Genomic DNA, 16,675 nt, shown 5'->3' with positions numbered 1-16,675 from the left:
AATAATAAATATATATATATATATATATATATATATATATATATATATATATATATATATATATATATATATATATATATAAACCTGATTTAAGAAAAAAAAGGTTTGACCATTTGACCAAAGGTTAGACCACTCTGGTAATATATATATATATATATATATATATAAACCAGATTTTAAACCAAAACCATAATAAAACACTTTCATTACTTGAAATAAAATAAACATTAAATTTTAATTAATAAATCAATTATTTTTATTTGGCAAGGCAACAGAACACATTTTTGTTTTGCTTTATTTAGTTTGAGTTATTTTAGTACTTTAAAGTAAAACTAAAAACTATAGACATATTAAGAAAACAAAACATAATAAAAACAAAAGCACACAACAAAATTACTCAAATTTAAAATGAAAACAGAACATATATAAAACATGAAAATATTATCTAATTCAAAATATTAAAAAACTATAGTAGTATATCAATGATACTAAAATACCACTTCCCAAACCTAAAAGAAAAAATAATAGATATAATTTATAATTTAACTATTATATTACTATTAACTATTACAATATAATTTAATTAAATGTTATAATTATATAATGAAAATGAGGTTCATTAAGATAAATTGCATTGACATTATTTGCATACCAATTAATCAAATTCCTGCCCCCTCTAATTCTCATCACTATAGGAAACAAAACATTTAAGTGGTGAAGTAAAGTACAAAATGACTTTCATTACTGTTTTACAGTGATAAGAATGAAAGGTAAGTAATGAGAGTACAGCAACCAGAATATGAAGGGAAATGTGCTTAACTGTCCTGAAAATAATGACACAATGGCAAAAGCATCTTACAAGCTTCCCGTTCTTCCTGTTTGTGTGAATATCAAGCCACTTGCGGGCCCCTGTTGTCTGCTGCTACAGGTGACGTTCACTCTAATGACAGCCTGACCTTTGAGAGACGCTGTGCTGTGGGCTTCTTACTGAAATATATCATGTGCCTGCATTAAACAGACACACAGAGCATTCCTGAATCTTTCATTAACAAGCCTGTGGGACAGTAGAGACAAGAATATTCTAATCAAAAATACTAATGATGCCACTTGTTACAAAGCAAAGCGTGCCTTATTCGTCCAAATGACACATTGTGCCAAATGAAAGAAAATCAGGAGGCTTTTGTGAAATGCAAAATAACATATTTGCGACAATTGAAATCAAGCTGGCACGAAGCATCACACAGTCAAAGGGTAAAGAATATTTTAGCATTTTATTGAGAAATTATTGTTTTAAAAAGACCCAAGCCATATTCCAACTTGAACTACAGACTTTGTGTGCTCAGTTTCCTATGTACAAGGACTTCACTGACTTGTCACATTCAGAACAAGTTTAGATAGTATAGTTATCTCCGTTTGTCTTGACAAAATACAGAACTACTGTAAATGTAAGCTACAGCAATACTAGCAAGGTTGTGGCGAGTTGTGGATTTAGGCGGGTAGCAGTGGGGCGTTTACATTCTACACACAGGAAGGAGCACTAGACACATGGCGTAACACTTCCACTGTGCCCTGTCAGTAACAGACTAACAAAACACGGTTTCTGAGTACAAAAGAATCCAAATACAATCATGCACATGTCATTTCCCATTCACCAAGTGTCAATATTACTGATCAGGGAGTAAATTAAAGAAATATTTCAGGTTCAGTTTAAGTTCAGATCAATTACACAGCATTTGTGGCCACAAAATATATATATATATTTTATACTTGTTTTCTTTAAACCAAAAACTAAGGTTACAGTAAGGCTCTTCAAATGGAAGTGATTGGGGCCAATTTTTGGAGTATTTAAAAGTATAAATGGGAAGCTTATAATTGTATAAATGCACTTACATTAATCCTTCTGTAAAACTGTCAAGTTGTTTTAGGTGTTTAGGCAAATTAGTGAGTGACTTGACATGTAGCAAAGTATGGTGCCACATACTCGGAATTTGTGCTCTGCATTTAACCCCTCCAAGTGCACACACACACCCGGTTCGGTGCCTTGCTCAAGGGTCTCACCTCAGTCGTGGTATTGAAGGTGGAAGAGAGTGCTGCTCATTCACTCCCATTATTCATTATTACAATAAATTATATTTCAAATGAACTTTTGAGCTTTCAATTCATTATAGAAACATTCAAATAAAATGTATCAGTTCCACATAAATATTAAGCAACACAACTGTTTCCAGCATTGATAATAATAAAAGTTTGTTGAGCAGCAAATCAGCATATTAGAAGGATTTCTGAAAAAATCATGTGACAATGAAGACTGGAGTTATGATACTGAAAATTCAGCTTTGATCACAGGAATAAATTACATTTTAACATACAGTGAAATAGAAACATTATTTTTAATAATAAATGTAATAATATATGTTATAATATTCCTTATCTTACTGTATTTTTGATCAAATAAATCCAGCCTTTGTGAGCATAAGACACTTCTTTCTTACTGACCCCAAGCTTCTTAATGGTAGTGTAATTTTTTCACATATAAAATCTCATATTATTTACATCTTGCTCTTATACTATCGGAAGACTGAGTATTTGAACATTTATGAATTGGTCCCATTCACTTCCATTGCGTCAGTGCTTTTTTTTTTTTTGTATTGTCAAAATTATTTTTGTGTTATTCAATCAATATTATGCCACAAGTACTGTCTAATCAGCTTAATTTATATTGAACCCAGAATTTTGTTTTAGAGGTCCAGTGTCTGTGTACATGCAGTTTTTCTTTTAAAGCCACAAAAAATGCATGATTATTGCTCACAGTGAGTTTGAGCAGCCAAAATATGTTTGAAAATACTGCTAAATTTCATCAGAGGGAGATCCCCTAACGGATACTGAACAACAAAAAAAATGTTGGCACAGGATTTTAAGAACAGTTAAATATATCTGAATATGACAGATAGTGCCAGGCTCTCTGAACACATAACATCTCTCAGCTCCTAACAGCTGTAGTGACCAGCAGCAACACAACAGAAGAATTGCATAAAATCGTAGTGCAATGGACAAATTGTTCATAAAAGATCGTCTCTTTTGGTCAAGTTGGTAACAAAATGCCGTACATAAAATATGTTTGATATCCACCAACCATGACAAATCCAAGAGGTGTACCATGGATTATTTGTATTATTTTTCTAGTCTTAGAACCACTGATTTCAACCTTAATTCCTCAAGTCATCATATTGCGGGTTCAAATCAGTTACATCAGAGCTAATCAATAACTCAATCTAAAACATTTGCAGGTACCTAAACCCCCTGGATTCTTATGTTCTTGTAACAGTTGTAACCTGTTCAAATCAAGAGAAATCAAACACTAAGGACTTGAAGGATGGACGCTTTGCCTATGCAAAGGTGTTCTCTGGATAGCTGACTTTAATCACTCCCCAGTAGAAGGCCCGTATCAGACAGATGAGACCCAGGAGATACGCGAAGGCCCAGGACACGTAAGTAGCATGGTAACGCCTGGCGAAGTCCTGAGTGCCCACCTGAGAGGAAAAACACCAGGGATCTGTGATGAGCCAACAAACTTAGTTTAATAGTTTATATCCAGAGTCCAAACTGAACAACTGCCAAGTGCTAATTTGAGTGTTTCTGGTTAGTTGGATAGTAACTTATTTTAGGAACTGCAACATAATATATGGTTCAAATCAAACTGTGAGAATGATCATCTGACCCTGTTGAAAAATGACAAGCGTGACTGAAGAAACTGTTACTAAAGAAAACTGTGACTTCAAGTCAGTGAAAAATATACAATGTTCCACTGTGTATCCAGGAGTGTAATGGAATTACTTAGAGTGTCCAGGAAGGTTTTTTGTTTTTATCCATACTGCCATGTAGTGAAACTCCTTTGAAAAACACTTTTAGGATCAAAATCATGGTGGTTCATCACATGACAGGTGCAGTTTCACTGAGACAGAGACAACTAATATGTGACCCTGGAGCACAAAACCAGTCTTAATTCGCTGGGGTATATTTGTAGCAATAGCCAAAAATACGTTGTATGGGTCAAAATTATTGATTTTTCTTTTATGCCAAAAATCATTAGGATATTAAGTAAACATCATATTCCATGAAGATATTTTGTAAATGTCCTACTGTAAATATATTTAAACTTAATTTTTGATTAGTAATATGCATGGCTAAGAACTTCATTTGGACAACTTTAAAGGAGATTTGTTTTTGCACCCTCAGATTACAGATATTCAAATAGTTGTATCAAATATTGTCCGATCCTAACAAACCATACATCAATGGAAAGCTTATTTATTCAGCTTTCAGATAATGTATAAATCTAAATTTCGAAAAATTGACCCTTATGACTGGTTTTGTGGTCCAGGGTCACATATGAATAAATCATTTAGAATCTTTGACTCTGTAAAACAAATAATATTTTGCATAATTTTTATCTCCTTGTTGCTGTTGGGTGTTTTATTTATGTTTTCATTTTTTTTCCATCACCCATTTCTTTTTGTATAATACTTGTTACATTAAAATATGGATGGAAGAGCAAAAGTTAATTGGAGAAAATGCTTTACCCTTTTAGATGCGAAATTATCTGAATTTGCCCTTCTTAATAAAAAATGTATTGAAAAAATCAAAGTATTGAAAAAATTTTGACATATAGAAGAAAAATTATATTTTATACATTGATTAAAATGTTATACATTTATACTGTTATACTACAAAACAAAAAAACAAACAAAAAACAATCCAAAATAGTTTCCATTGTCATGGTTACAAAAATGTAACATCAATAAACATTCAAATATATCTAAATATACATACATAAAATTAACTTAAATGATTTTAGCAAATGGCTGCAATATAACAAAGAGTGAAAAATTTAAGGGGGTCTGAATACTTTCCGTACCCACTGTATATATATACTGTATATATATATATAAAAACACACACACACATAAATAAATATACGTTCCAAGTTTGGGGTCAGTAAGATTTTTTTAAAATGTTTTTGAAAGAAGTCTCTTATGCTCACCAAGGCTGCATTTATTTGACCAAAATACAGTAAAAACAGTAATATTATATTACAATTTTAAAATAACTTTCTATTGTTATACATTGTAAAATGTAATTTATTCCTGTGATGCAAAGCTGAATTTTCTGCATCATTACTCCAGTCTTCAGTGTCACATGATCCTTCAGAAATCATTCTAAGATGCTGATTTACTTTTCTTATTATTATCAATGTTGAAAACTATTGTGCTCCTTAATATTTATGTGTAAGCTGCTATGATGCATTTTATTTTTCAATTTTCTATGATGAATAGAAAGTTCAAACTTTTATTTGCGTCCTTGCTGAATAAAGGTATACATTTCTATAAAGAAAACATACTGACCCCAACATTTTGGGACGGTAGAGAATGCAGCAAAATTTGTTATGACTATGACTATGAACTATACTAAATAATACTCACCGTTAAACCGATACCGATGAAAATGCAGATCATTCCTACTGTAATGTAGGCACAGCAGCGCCTTCTGGGTAGAGCACTGCCTACAGAGGATCTGAAGACAAAGATAGCACACGTGCTTAGAGAAGATTTAAACTGCATGACCACACACCTAATGTGGCTGTTTTATTGGGCTGTTTCAGCCTCTCAGTACAGAGGTCTAATGGTTTTATAGCAGGAATTAGTCAGTGCTTGGCTTGCAACCCTACATAGGAAAAGAAGAGTTTAATGGCAACTACACAGAAAAACAAATATCCAAACTAGGCCGAAAGTAAGCTACAGTACACTGAAAAAAGTTAAATGACTGTGTCAGTGCATTTTTTAAAGTGCATTTTTATATTGGTCAAACTAAAATCCTGTTCTGTTCAGTTTTCTAAAAGCAAATGGTGAAACTAAGATGTAAAAATCCAAACGAATATTATTCTGACCGACATTAAGTACTATTTTGGCTTATGTCTAAAGAAAATATATTGATTAAGTATGGTCTTTCTAATAAATAATCTTTTTACTTTGTTTGAATGTTTTTGTCTTTGGAAAATAAATATTTTGAGGACGTTGTAAGGACTTAAACTAAATATAACAGGAGAAAAACTAACAAAATTGGCTTAACAAATTAGTATTTTAGTAGTATTTTTTAAGTTGGTCCAAAGTATAATTTTTCCAGTATGCCGGCAGCCCTACAAATTCTTGTAGTCAAAAAAGAACTTCATCACTGAGTCACATGGTCTGTTTGAGGGCCATTAAGTCTTACCATGACCCTTCACATGCTTCTCATGTGATGGGATTTTTAAACATTCTTCTGGAATCACAACGATTCCGATAGCTTAAGGTGCTGAATTTCTCTCCTTCTCTGCCTCTTCAGATCCTCTGCATTCGAGTGGAAATCTGTGATTTGCTTTGGGAGACTCTCAGCTGCATCATGGGTGCTGCAACATCTGTTGTCATAAGTCTCCCTCGCAGCGTCACTAGCATGCAGGGCTCATGTTTCAGTATGTCAGCATGATACGCTTGGCAGACTGGCATCACATTGCCTCCCTCTCTAACTGGAACTCACCAGGGTTTATTTACTTTCACTTCTGGCCAGCACAACCTCAAGCCTGACCTCCGGTTAGTAAAGCACATCACACTTTGAAATTTATGACATTTCTCCTGAGAACGGCACATCACTGGTGGAGTATTGCCACAGACATCACATTTTTGACGTACAAATAATATGACAAATGATGGCGACTCACATTTTTTTGCAATGCGGGCACTTGGCCAGTGTATTGAATCGGAGCTCCATCCACTGCAAAAACAAGGAGCGTTAAGAAGGAGGTTATTTCTACAGTAAGCAAACACAGCATGGCAAAGCAGCACAAATCATTTTCAAATCTACACCAAACTTGATTCCAGCAGTGCGTAACATTCAAATTAGTTTAAATGATTAAAATATCTAGCAAATCTTTTGGTGATGATTTCAGTGAATAAATTGACATGTACAAGGGAATATATTAGTGAGAATTAGTGGATTTAGCCCTGTACAAAGGCAAAAAGCAGTTAAAAAACAGACATTTTTAAGATTATAACAGAAGATCTCACAAAAAAACGTGTAAACCAATTTATTTCTGTTGCGGCATCTTGCCTCTGTAGGCCACAAAGAGTTATGATCATTTGAGTCACAGGGCTCCAGACAAAAATATACAACTAAAATGAAACATTTAGGAGCCAAATGACTTTTTTAAATGGACAAATTACAGAATTGCTTAGTACAGATGATTAATTGAGTTCAAAGCGTCTTACTTTAGTTCTTAACAGTCAGTGGATGAAAGGAAGATTCAGTATATAGACTATGATGATTTATTGGAATCTATTTAAATTAGGTTGTTGTCGTATTTAGTATATATTTTTCCAATTACTGTTGTTCCTGCTTAACTCAAGAGCAAATGCAAAACAGTTGTAAATTTATTTAAATGATAAAGTTCATAAGAATTGGTTCATTTGCTCGTGGACATCATGACTTGCGATGGATTATTTGTTGAGTTGACACACGTGATGAAACCTGACAAAACTTGAAATAAATGCACATAAATTTTAATTTTTTTCACAAAAAAAATATAAATGTAATACATTTTAATTTTAGTAAATTTTTTCAGCCACATTTGCAAACATTTTAATCACAGTCTGGAGCCCTGGAATCATGTTTTAAGTTAGTTTTAAATTTCATTTTTTTTAATTAGTTTGTCATTCGGTCAGTTCCACCAACTGAGAAGGTGGCAGCATATTAGGACCTTGAAAAGATCAGAGGGGTCGTGAATAGCCAGGCCTGAGGAAGACCGGGAGCACTCATCATCATCATCATCATCATCGCTGCCCTACACCGCAGAGGCATCACAGGACACTAAGAACAAGTGCACTAGAAAAACTCTACACCACATGCACACTACCCTTCAAAAGTTTAAAGGCAGTAAGATTTTCTTGAAAGAAATAAATGAATACTGTTATTCAGCAAGGATGCATTAAACTGAAAATGACAGTAAAGTCATTTATAATGTTACAAATGTTGCTGTTTTTTTAACTTTTTATTCATCAAAGAATTCATCACGGTTTCTACAAAAATATTAAAGGCACAATATGTACGATTTTTTCATTAAAATATCCAAAAACCTCTAGAACGGTGTTATATATTTTGCTGACTTGTGTACTTACAGTATCCCAAATGTTTCGAAGAATGTTTCAATCCAGAGAAATAAGCCATTTTAATTAGTGACAAGGACCGTGTCCATAGTGTCATTGTGTCGCCTGCCAATGACGTCATACACCCTTCGATTTGTTTTGTAGAAAACATGGAAACACCAATGCGCATTAATATGCTATGCATTATATTAGACAGGTGACGACCACACAGAGTAGCATTATAACAGAACGTTCAAATATATCTAGTATGATAAAACAGCACTGCTTTACTCCACATACACACGACCGGAAGGAGCGGAAGCGGTCGACTGTGGCATAATAAAAGCTCCGCTGCTTTCGAGCCGTGTGTCACGCTCGTTCAGCGGCCTCGTTTCGCTTCGACGGCTTTCAGCCTCACTCTGCTTCATTCAACTACGTTAATAAATCATTAGCTCATCCATGAACATGATTTCTGCCCGAGTCCCATCGGATTGCATCGGCTGTGGGGATGAAGACAACTCCAATGATTCCACACTAAGTCACGGCGTCATCTAACTACGCCTTTGTTTCTTTGTTTGTTTTGAATACGCGCCCTCTAGCAGCTAAAACTTACATATTGTGCCTTTGAGCAGCACAATTGTTTTCAACACTGATAATAATGAATGTTTCTTGAGCAGCAAATCAGTGTATTAGAATGATTTCTGAAGGATCATGTGACACTGAAGACTGAAGTAATGATGCTGAAAATTCAGCTTTACCATCACAGAAATAATTTACAATTTCTAATATATTCAAATAGAAAACAGCAGTATTAATATTTCGCAATATTACTTCAAATAAATGCAGCCTTGGTGACCTTACCGACCTCAAACTTGAAAGGTAGTGCAAATGCATTCACAGATCTTCTCTGCTTTGCATATACTGACACTGGAAGAAACATTACTGTAGGTCAAAGAGGAAATATTAATATAAAGATGTGAGACCGTACAAGGAATGTGTTGCCGCAGTGGCCGCAGACCACACGCATGCCCTCAGGCTGGACTGGCAGAGCTGGCTGGGCGGGCTGCTCCTCTGGGATCACCATCACAGGACTCAGGTTGATGATCCGTCTGCTGGGGGCCCATGAAAACAATGTCAGACTTTCCCTATCTGCATGTTTTTATTAACCCTATGAAGTCTGTATCTTATTTGATAACCCTAACCCTATCCTTAAATTACTATCAATATGATCAAAACTTTGCTGAAAAAACAGCTGTACACAATCTACTACTTTCCTTCTGTCATCTGATTAAAAGTTTATACATTTTAAGCAAATAAACAGCTTTTCTGTATAATTGTAAAAATGTCCACCTTCAGGTCGTGGCACTCATGTCTTTTATCGGTGATCACTTTGATGATTTTTATAAAGTGAATGTAAGAATAACTTTTACATTGTTAGTAATATTTCAAGATGAATACTTACTGGAATGAAGGTTTACTTGATTATCTATACATAATTTTTTTAGAAAAATCATGTTAAAATGAATATCAAATATGACACATCAGGCTTGTGTTCATCCCTAAATGATCATTGTATTACACTGCATTATATGTTTTGCCCTCACAATAAAAAACTACTGAGAATTGATCATAAGCCTAAGCATTCAAAAATCATATTATTAAGGCATATTATTGAGATACAACTGATATTTATATGCATTTTATGTTTGTTTTGTGTTATAGTGTTATAAAGATCTCACTGATTTACATTACAAGCTATCAGAATTTCATCTTACTTATTGGCCATACAAGTATCAGCAACTGCACAAAATTGCATATTTTTGCTCAGTTTGGGCCTCAGAATAAAACTGAGAGAAACTGAAAGTTTTTTCTTCCTTGAGCATGAGAATCTTTGCTAAAATATTAATTTCTTTAAAAAACAAACCTTACTGACACCATTCCCACTATATCATACTCTATTAGCCATAAAAGCCTGATTTATCAAATATGATACTCAACAAAGACACATGTACAAAATATTTTAGGTAAAGGTTCAATCAGCTTTTTCACTTCAAAAATGTGATTCTTCTGACTATTATTTCATGTCAGGCTTTATAATTTTTTTTTTTTTTTTACAGTGATTTCTCACAATTCTCACAGTTGATCTTTCGCTATAATAATTCTATAAATGTTCAGACCGCTTTGTAAAAGCATATGAAATGGTTCGACACAGTACTAAGTGCAAACTCAAAACAGCACTGCTTGTTTGAGCGTTTATGGTAATGCACACCCGCAGTAATATAGTTGCAGATCCCATAACACATACTGACTAAATGACCCTATGAAGTGTGTCTTTAACACTTACCAGTTGGGCCGAGGGCATCCTATCCTCCTAGACGTGTCTTTACAGATTAGCAGGCAGTTGCATGGACATCTAACATACTTCTTTCCTGTTGGTGGATTTTTTATAGGCTGTTTTAAAAAAAACATCATGTTTCAGACGAGACCACGCAATATGCAAGATAACAGTAATGTAATGCCAATGCTTTAATATAATAAATCTCCCTTACGCTTTTGAATTTGCACAAATGCTCTTGTTTAAGCATTCTTCTGTAAGAAACCAACAACTCTTTATGTAATAATTCTATTATTATAGAGACTAGTCTGGAAGCCTTAATGAATCGAGACAGAGCAACCTTTTAATACCTACTGATGTCAGGTCTGCAGAGGCATTTATGAAATCTGATTCTGAACCAATCAAGCAGAAGAATGTGATGCAACACGTATAGTATATACACTAAACCAATATGAAACAGAACTGTGTGGAGCCTTATAAAATTAAACAAGATGGAACACAAATTACATAGTCTAGAATCAAAATGAGCTCTATATTCATCTGTGGTATTGTACAGGATACATTTCCCTCTCTAAAACATCCTGATTTCTGCTGTTTTGTGAATCAGGTGACTCTGCATCCACTGTTCATGTGAAGTGTTTCTCATGCAGACAATTCAATTACACTGCAATTCAACCTTCCAGAGCACACAACACTTATGGGTATGTATGCACATGGATCCTTCATCCCAAACACAATTACTTGTAGGCTCTATGAGGCTGTGAGGGCTGTATTGTGGACTAAATTGAACCATTATTCACTAATAAACTTAACCTCCACTAAAGCTTGTGTCTAGCCCGCATTCACATCCAGATTCAAAACTTGTGTAATCAACAATGCTTTTGTACTTGTAACTTTTTTGAATCTGGATATGAAAGCAGCAAAGACATCAGGTTCAGCAGAGGGGAAATGTCACAAATTATTAAAGCAGAGTTTAGCTGTTTATGGTTGTCAACCTATGTCATAACTTGCTGCATATATTAACTGATATGCGATCACGTGTGCATAAATCAGCTACTTTACAGCTATGAATATGGCTCAATCAATAAGAATTTAAAGCTGCAACGATCCGTTTTAGTCTGTTTTCAGACTTTGTTTCTAAATTAGGTGTATTATACTGTGAAACTTAATTCGCTAACATTCACTTTTTGTTTTACATCCATCAAGTTCCAAATAAAAAAATTAATGGGATGAAGATTAGTTCATCAGTCCTATTCAAAAATTTGAGGTCAGTAAGGTTTTTAATGTTTTTGAAAGAAGTCTCATGTTCGCCAAGGCTGCCTTTATTTACTAAAAATACAGTAAAAATAAGATTATTGTGAAATATTGTTACAATTACATTTTTTTTTATATTTGAATATATTTGAAAAAGATTATTCCTGTGATGGAAAAGCTGAATTTTGAACAGCCATTAAATTTTTTTCAAGATTCTTTGATGAATAGAAAGTTCAAAAGAATAGTATTTATTTCAGTCATTTTTGATCAATTTAGTTCACCCTTGCTAAATAAAAGTATACATTTCTTTGAAAAACAAATCTTACTGACCCCAAACCTTTGAACGATATAGTGTACATTCCATTAGTAAAGTATTTAATTCACTGGATTATCCACAAATAGGCATTACCACATGGCTCTTTAACATTTTCTTCATACTACGATAACATAAAATGTTACCATAGAAGTATGCATTAACTTGAGATTGCCCATCCCTAGTAAAAAAGGAAGGAGCCAGATGAAGGACTAAAGCTGTGCATGACTAAGCTGAAGCTGTCTTACCGTGGCCTCATTGCAGATGGTGCACTTCACCACGTGCTGATGGAGCTTGCCATCCAGAGTTATAAGTGACTGGCACACTCGACAGTTAATGACAGGAACTCCTCCTGCATCTGGACTGGCGATGGCTGTGTAGGGCGGAGGTAATTCAGCTGCAGAGGGACAGAAACCAGCATGCAGTCTGTCAGTGTTGCATGACCATGCATGTTGATAATACTAGACTCTTAAAAAGAAAGCTTCCAAAAGGGGGTTTTCACAGCGATGCCACAGAAGAACAATTTTTCATTCTCCAAAGAACCTTTCAGTGAACAGTTCTCAAAAGAACCATTTTTTTTTAGTGTGAAGAACATTTTAATGAACCTTTTCCACTATAAAGAACCTTTTGTGCAATGGAAAGGTTCCATGGATGTTTCTTCGATATCAATAAAGAACCTTTATTTTTAAGGGAGTATTATATGTTAAATCAGTTCACTGCATAAACCCACACTCTGTATCATTATGATTTTTAGCCAGCATAACTGACCCTACCAACCTCTGACAGTTTTAAACTGTACAGACTTATAAGCTAACTGTCATTCTTGCAAAATAAACCCAGACAGGGTGATCAGGTTTTGCATCACCCTTAAGAGGTTTATTTTGCAATAATGACCAGCTCAGTTCCATTACTCCATGTATTATTCCACATTATTACAAGGCTATTTTATCAAATATATAAATAAATGGGCATGAAGTATTGACTTGAATTCAAATTATTTCATTACGTGAGCAGAAAGAGACCACAGAACAATTATAGACATGAAACCAGCACAGTTATGCACTAATTTGTTTTCCTGAGATAAAGGTCAGCAATTAAGTGGTCATTATACAAAAATATTTTACTTTGATTGACCAATCAGAATGAAGTATTCTAGAGAGCCATTTAATAAGCAATGATAATAATTTTCCTGAATCATAAACCTCAGAAATTAATCAAACACTGACTGCATCCAGACAGGCCTTCTTGTCTTTAGAGCTAGAATCCACTAAAATATGTAGTATGTCTCACTTTGAGTCCCATTCAACAGACCCAAAAATGTGTGTTTAGAAATAAATTCATTGTGTTTAGAAATAAGTGCATCCTACACATACTTTCAATTACTCTCTCACATCCATTTCACAGTAGCTGGGCCATCAGCCAAACCATGCCCTCAGTCTCCCCTTGTCTTCAGTATTAGTGAAATCCAGGCCCACCCACTGCTTATTCTCAGTGAAATTAAGTTCCTCCTGCTGTCTGTCACTTCTAATTTTTGAAATCATGCTGGCCAACAACACAGTCATATTGCAGCCATATTGAACATGTGACACCACAGCAAAAACAACTGACAGCAGCTCTGGCCTCATGACCTCCCTCAGCTGTCGGGGATCATCCATCTGCAAGAACACACATACTTGGTCCGAGAACTGAGATATTTGATCATACGTAAGTTCAAATGTTGTCCTGATAAAAAAATACAAATGAAAAAAACGTCCCTTTATTAATCCATTGAGGATTAATAAAATCACATTGTTTTGATACTAATTGTAATGTGGTGTTTGTTTCATGTTCATGTTTTCCATGTCTTTTATTTTGTAATTGTTTCATGGTTCCCCTGTTCATTGTGTCATGTTCTGATTGGTAGTCTTAGTCATGTGTCTTGTTCCCCATTGGTTTGTTCATGTCATGTGACCCTCCTTGTTTCCTATAAGTAGCTTCATGTTCCCATTGAGCCTTTGTCGTGTATTGAATGTATTTAATCCGCTGTTGGTGAGTCTAGTCTGTTTGTGTCAAGTCTGCTCATGCTATGTCTGTTCAAGTCAAGTCAAGTCAAGTCAAGTCTGAGTCTTGGATTATTGTTTGGATGTTTGGATCACTCTGTAAATAAACTGCACTTGGGTTCTCACTACGCTCGCCTTCAGTGGATTGACTCTTTATAGAATACACGACCCCCACCATGATCCCAGCAGTTTCCCGCCTCCTCTGCCTTCGTCAAGGTGACAGGCCTATGGAGAATTATGGCGTGGGCTGCACACTGCCCTCCTGAGTCCTCTCCTGTCCACGAGTCTGCTCCAGAGGCCTCTCCTGTCCATGAGTCTGCTCCAGAGGCCTCTCCTATCCACGAGTCCGCTCCAAGGGCCTTTCCTGTGCCTCCAGAACTGGTAGCTTCCGCTGCAGAACATCCAGAGGTGGCGGCATCCGCTGCGGAGGGGGGGATATGTAATGTGGTGTTTTGTTTCATGTTCATGTTTTCCATGTCTTTTATTTTGTAATTGTTTCATGGTTCCCCTGTTCATTGTGTCATGTTCTGATTGGTAGTCTTAGTCATGTGTCTTGTTCCCCATTGGTTTGTTCATGTCATGTGACCCTCCTTGTTTCCTATAAGTAGCTTCATGTTCCCATTGTGCCTTTGTCGTGTATTGAATGTATTTAACCCACTGTTGGTGAGTCTAGTCTGTTTGTGTCAAGTCTGCTCATGCTATGTCTGTTCAAGTCAAGTCAAGTCTGAGTCTTGGATTATTGTTTGGATGTTTGGATCACTCTGTAAATAAACTGCACTTGGGTTCTCACTACGCTCGCCTTCAGTGGATTGACTCTTTACACTAATACTCAGTTAGAGAACAAGCTCTAAAATATACAGTATATAATAATGGAATTTTTTTTTGCATTTTACTCCAAATATTATTATATAATATCCAAATATTATTATATAATACGGTTTCAAATATCATTAAAATAAATTAACCGAGTAGAAGATTGCAACTTTGTAAATTGTTGCTAGGATTTTGTAATGTTTTTGAAAGATGTTTTGTCTTATGCTGCATCTGTTTGATCAAAAATACAGTAAAGCAGTAATATTATGAAATATTATTACAATTTCAAACAATTGTTTTCTATTTTAATTTATTTTAAAATGTTATTTATTCCTGTGATGCAATGCTGAATTTTGTCTTCAGTGTCACACGATCCTTCAGAAATCATTATAATATGCTGATTTGCTGCTCAAGAAACATTTATTATTATTATCAATGTTGAAAACAGTAGTGCTGCTTAATATTTTTTGCTGAAAACGGTGACACATTTTGTTTTCAGGATTCTTTGATGAGTAGAGTGTTCAAAAGAACAGCATTTATTTAAAATAGAAATCTTTTGCAACATTATAAACGTCTTAACTGTCACTTTTGAGCAATGTAATGCATCATTGCTGAATAACGGCATTTCTTTCAAAACAAACAATCTCACTGTCCTCAAACTAGTTTTGAACGGCAGTGTATCTTAAAGGGGACATCAGATGCCCACTTTCCACAAGTTGGTATGATTCTTTAGGGTCTTCATGATCTGTCTGTAACATACTTTGGTTAAAATTCCTCAAAGGTAGTGTAAAACAACACTCTTTTTACCTTGTCAAAAACAGCTCTGTTCACAGCGAGACGTTTTGGTGCATGTCTCTATAAATGCTAATGAGCTCTGCTCACCCCACCCCTCTCTTCTGTGGAAGAGGAAAGGCGATTTGCAAATAATCATAAAAAATATAAAGTGAGACTTGCTTCTTCTGGAGGTGCAGCTGGATCATGAACAGTGGATACTGATACATCCTTGAGTTTTAACTTTTTAGCAAAACCTGCCCTCGTTCAGAAAGCAGTCAAGTGTAAAATGATTTGTGCAGACATATGCTAATTTAAGTGTATTCGTGGCGCAATACCATCAAAAAAACAAAACTAATCCACTGCGTCCTCAGTGGCTCTCATGTCAGGAGAAAATGAAGACTCTCATGTTCACTTTTACATCAAACTACAAAACACCTGCATTGCTTACGAGACATTAGCTGTGTCTCATTTAGAAGGCTGCACCCTCCGGAGGTCGCATTCGAAGGCTGCATACGTCATCGAGGCTGTCTCATTTCAGAAAAGCAAGTAGGACACTCCGAATGCGACCTTCGAATGCGACCTTCTTTCACAGGAATTCGGAGGATACATGAGGTGTATCCTTCGCTGCTACAGATAACCCACAATTCTTTGCGTCGCCGTGAACAACCGTTGTTAAGTTGAAAAATGCCGGCGCCGGCAGATGTAACGTACACACAAGCGCAGATGTGGTGTTTACAACTTACCTTAATTCGCCTCGGTAAAAACAGATAAACTTTGTTTTTAATATCCTCCTCCTTTTTTTCTCTAATAGATGCCTACTGTAGGTACGCTGCAGCTCCTCAAACATTGAACAAAATAAAACAAGTAAAAAAAAATTTTTTTTTCAAATTACTTTCCAAATTGAGAAATAATTTTCCTTTGTTTAAGTAGTGTGAGAGCGCAACGATGCTCTAAATGTGTTGGCATAGCAACGCGA

General features: G+C 35.1%; 1 protein-coding gene across 1 annotated transcript in view; it reads right to left on the bottom strand.

The window, feature by feature from the left end:
• Positions 1–2,458: 2,458 nt before the first annotated feature.
• pip4p2 (phosphatidylinositol-4,5-bisphosphate 4-phosphatase 2) overlaps positions 2,459–16,675 on the bottom strand; it is a 22,861-nt gene continuing 8,644 nt past the window's right edge. The window contains exons 2-7 of the mRNA XM_016238383.1: positions 12,322–12,470; positions 10,516–10,622; positions 9,160–9,283; positions 6,752–6,804; positions 5,481–5,571; positions 2,459–3,530 (exon numbers count right to left, since the gene is read on the bottom strand). Coding sequence (XP_016093869.1) covers positions 3,387–3,530; positions 5,481–5,571; positions 6,752–6,804; positions 9,160–9,283; positions 10,516–10,622; positions 12,322–12,470 — 668 coding nt within the window. The 3' untranslated portion in view covers positions 2,459–3,386. The remainder of the gene's footprint in view (positions 3,531–5,480; positions 5,572–6,751; positions 6,805–9,159; positions 9,284–10,515; positions 10,623–12,321; positions 12,471–16,675) is intronic.

Source organism: Sinocyclocheilus grahami, unplaced genomic scaffold (genome assembly GCF_001515645.1).
Source record: "Sinocyclocheilus grahami isolate Dianchi unplaced genomic scaffold, SAMN03320097.WGS_v1.1 scaffold538.1, whole genome shotgun sequence".
Classification (NCBI taxonomy): Eukaryota; Metazoa; Chordata; class Actinopteri; order Cypriniformes; family Cyprinidae; genus Sinocyclocheilus; species Sinocyclocheilus grahami.
Note: the sequence above shows the minus strand (reverse complement) of the source record. Positions and strands in the feature narration are given on the sequence as shown.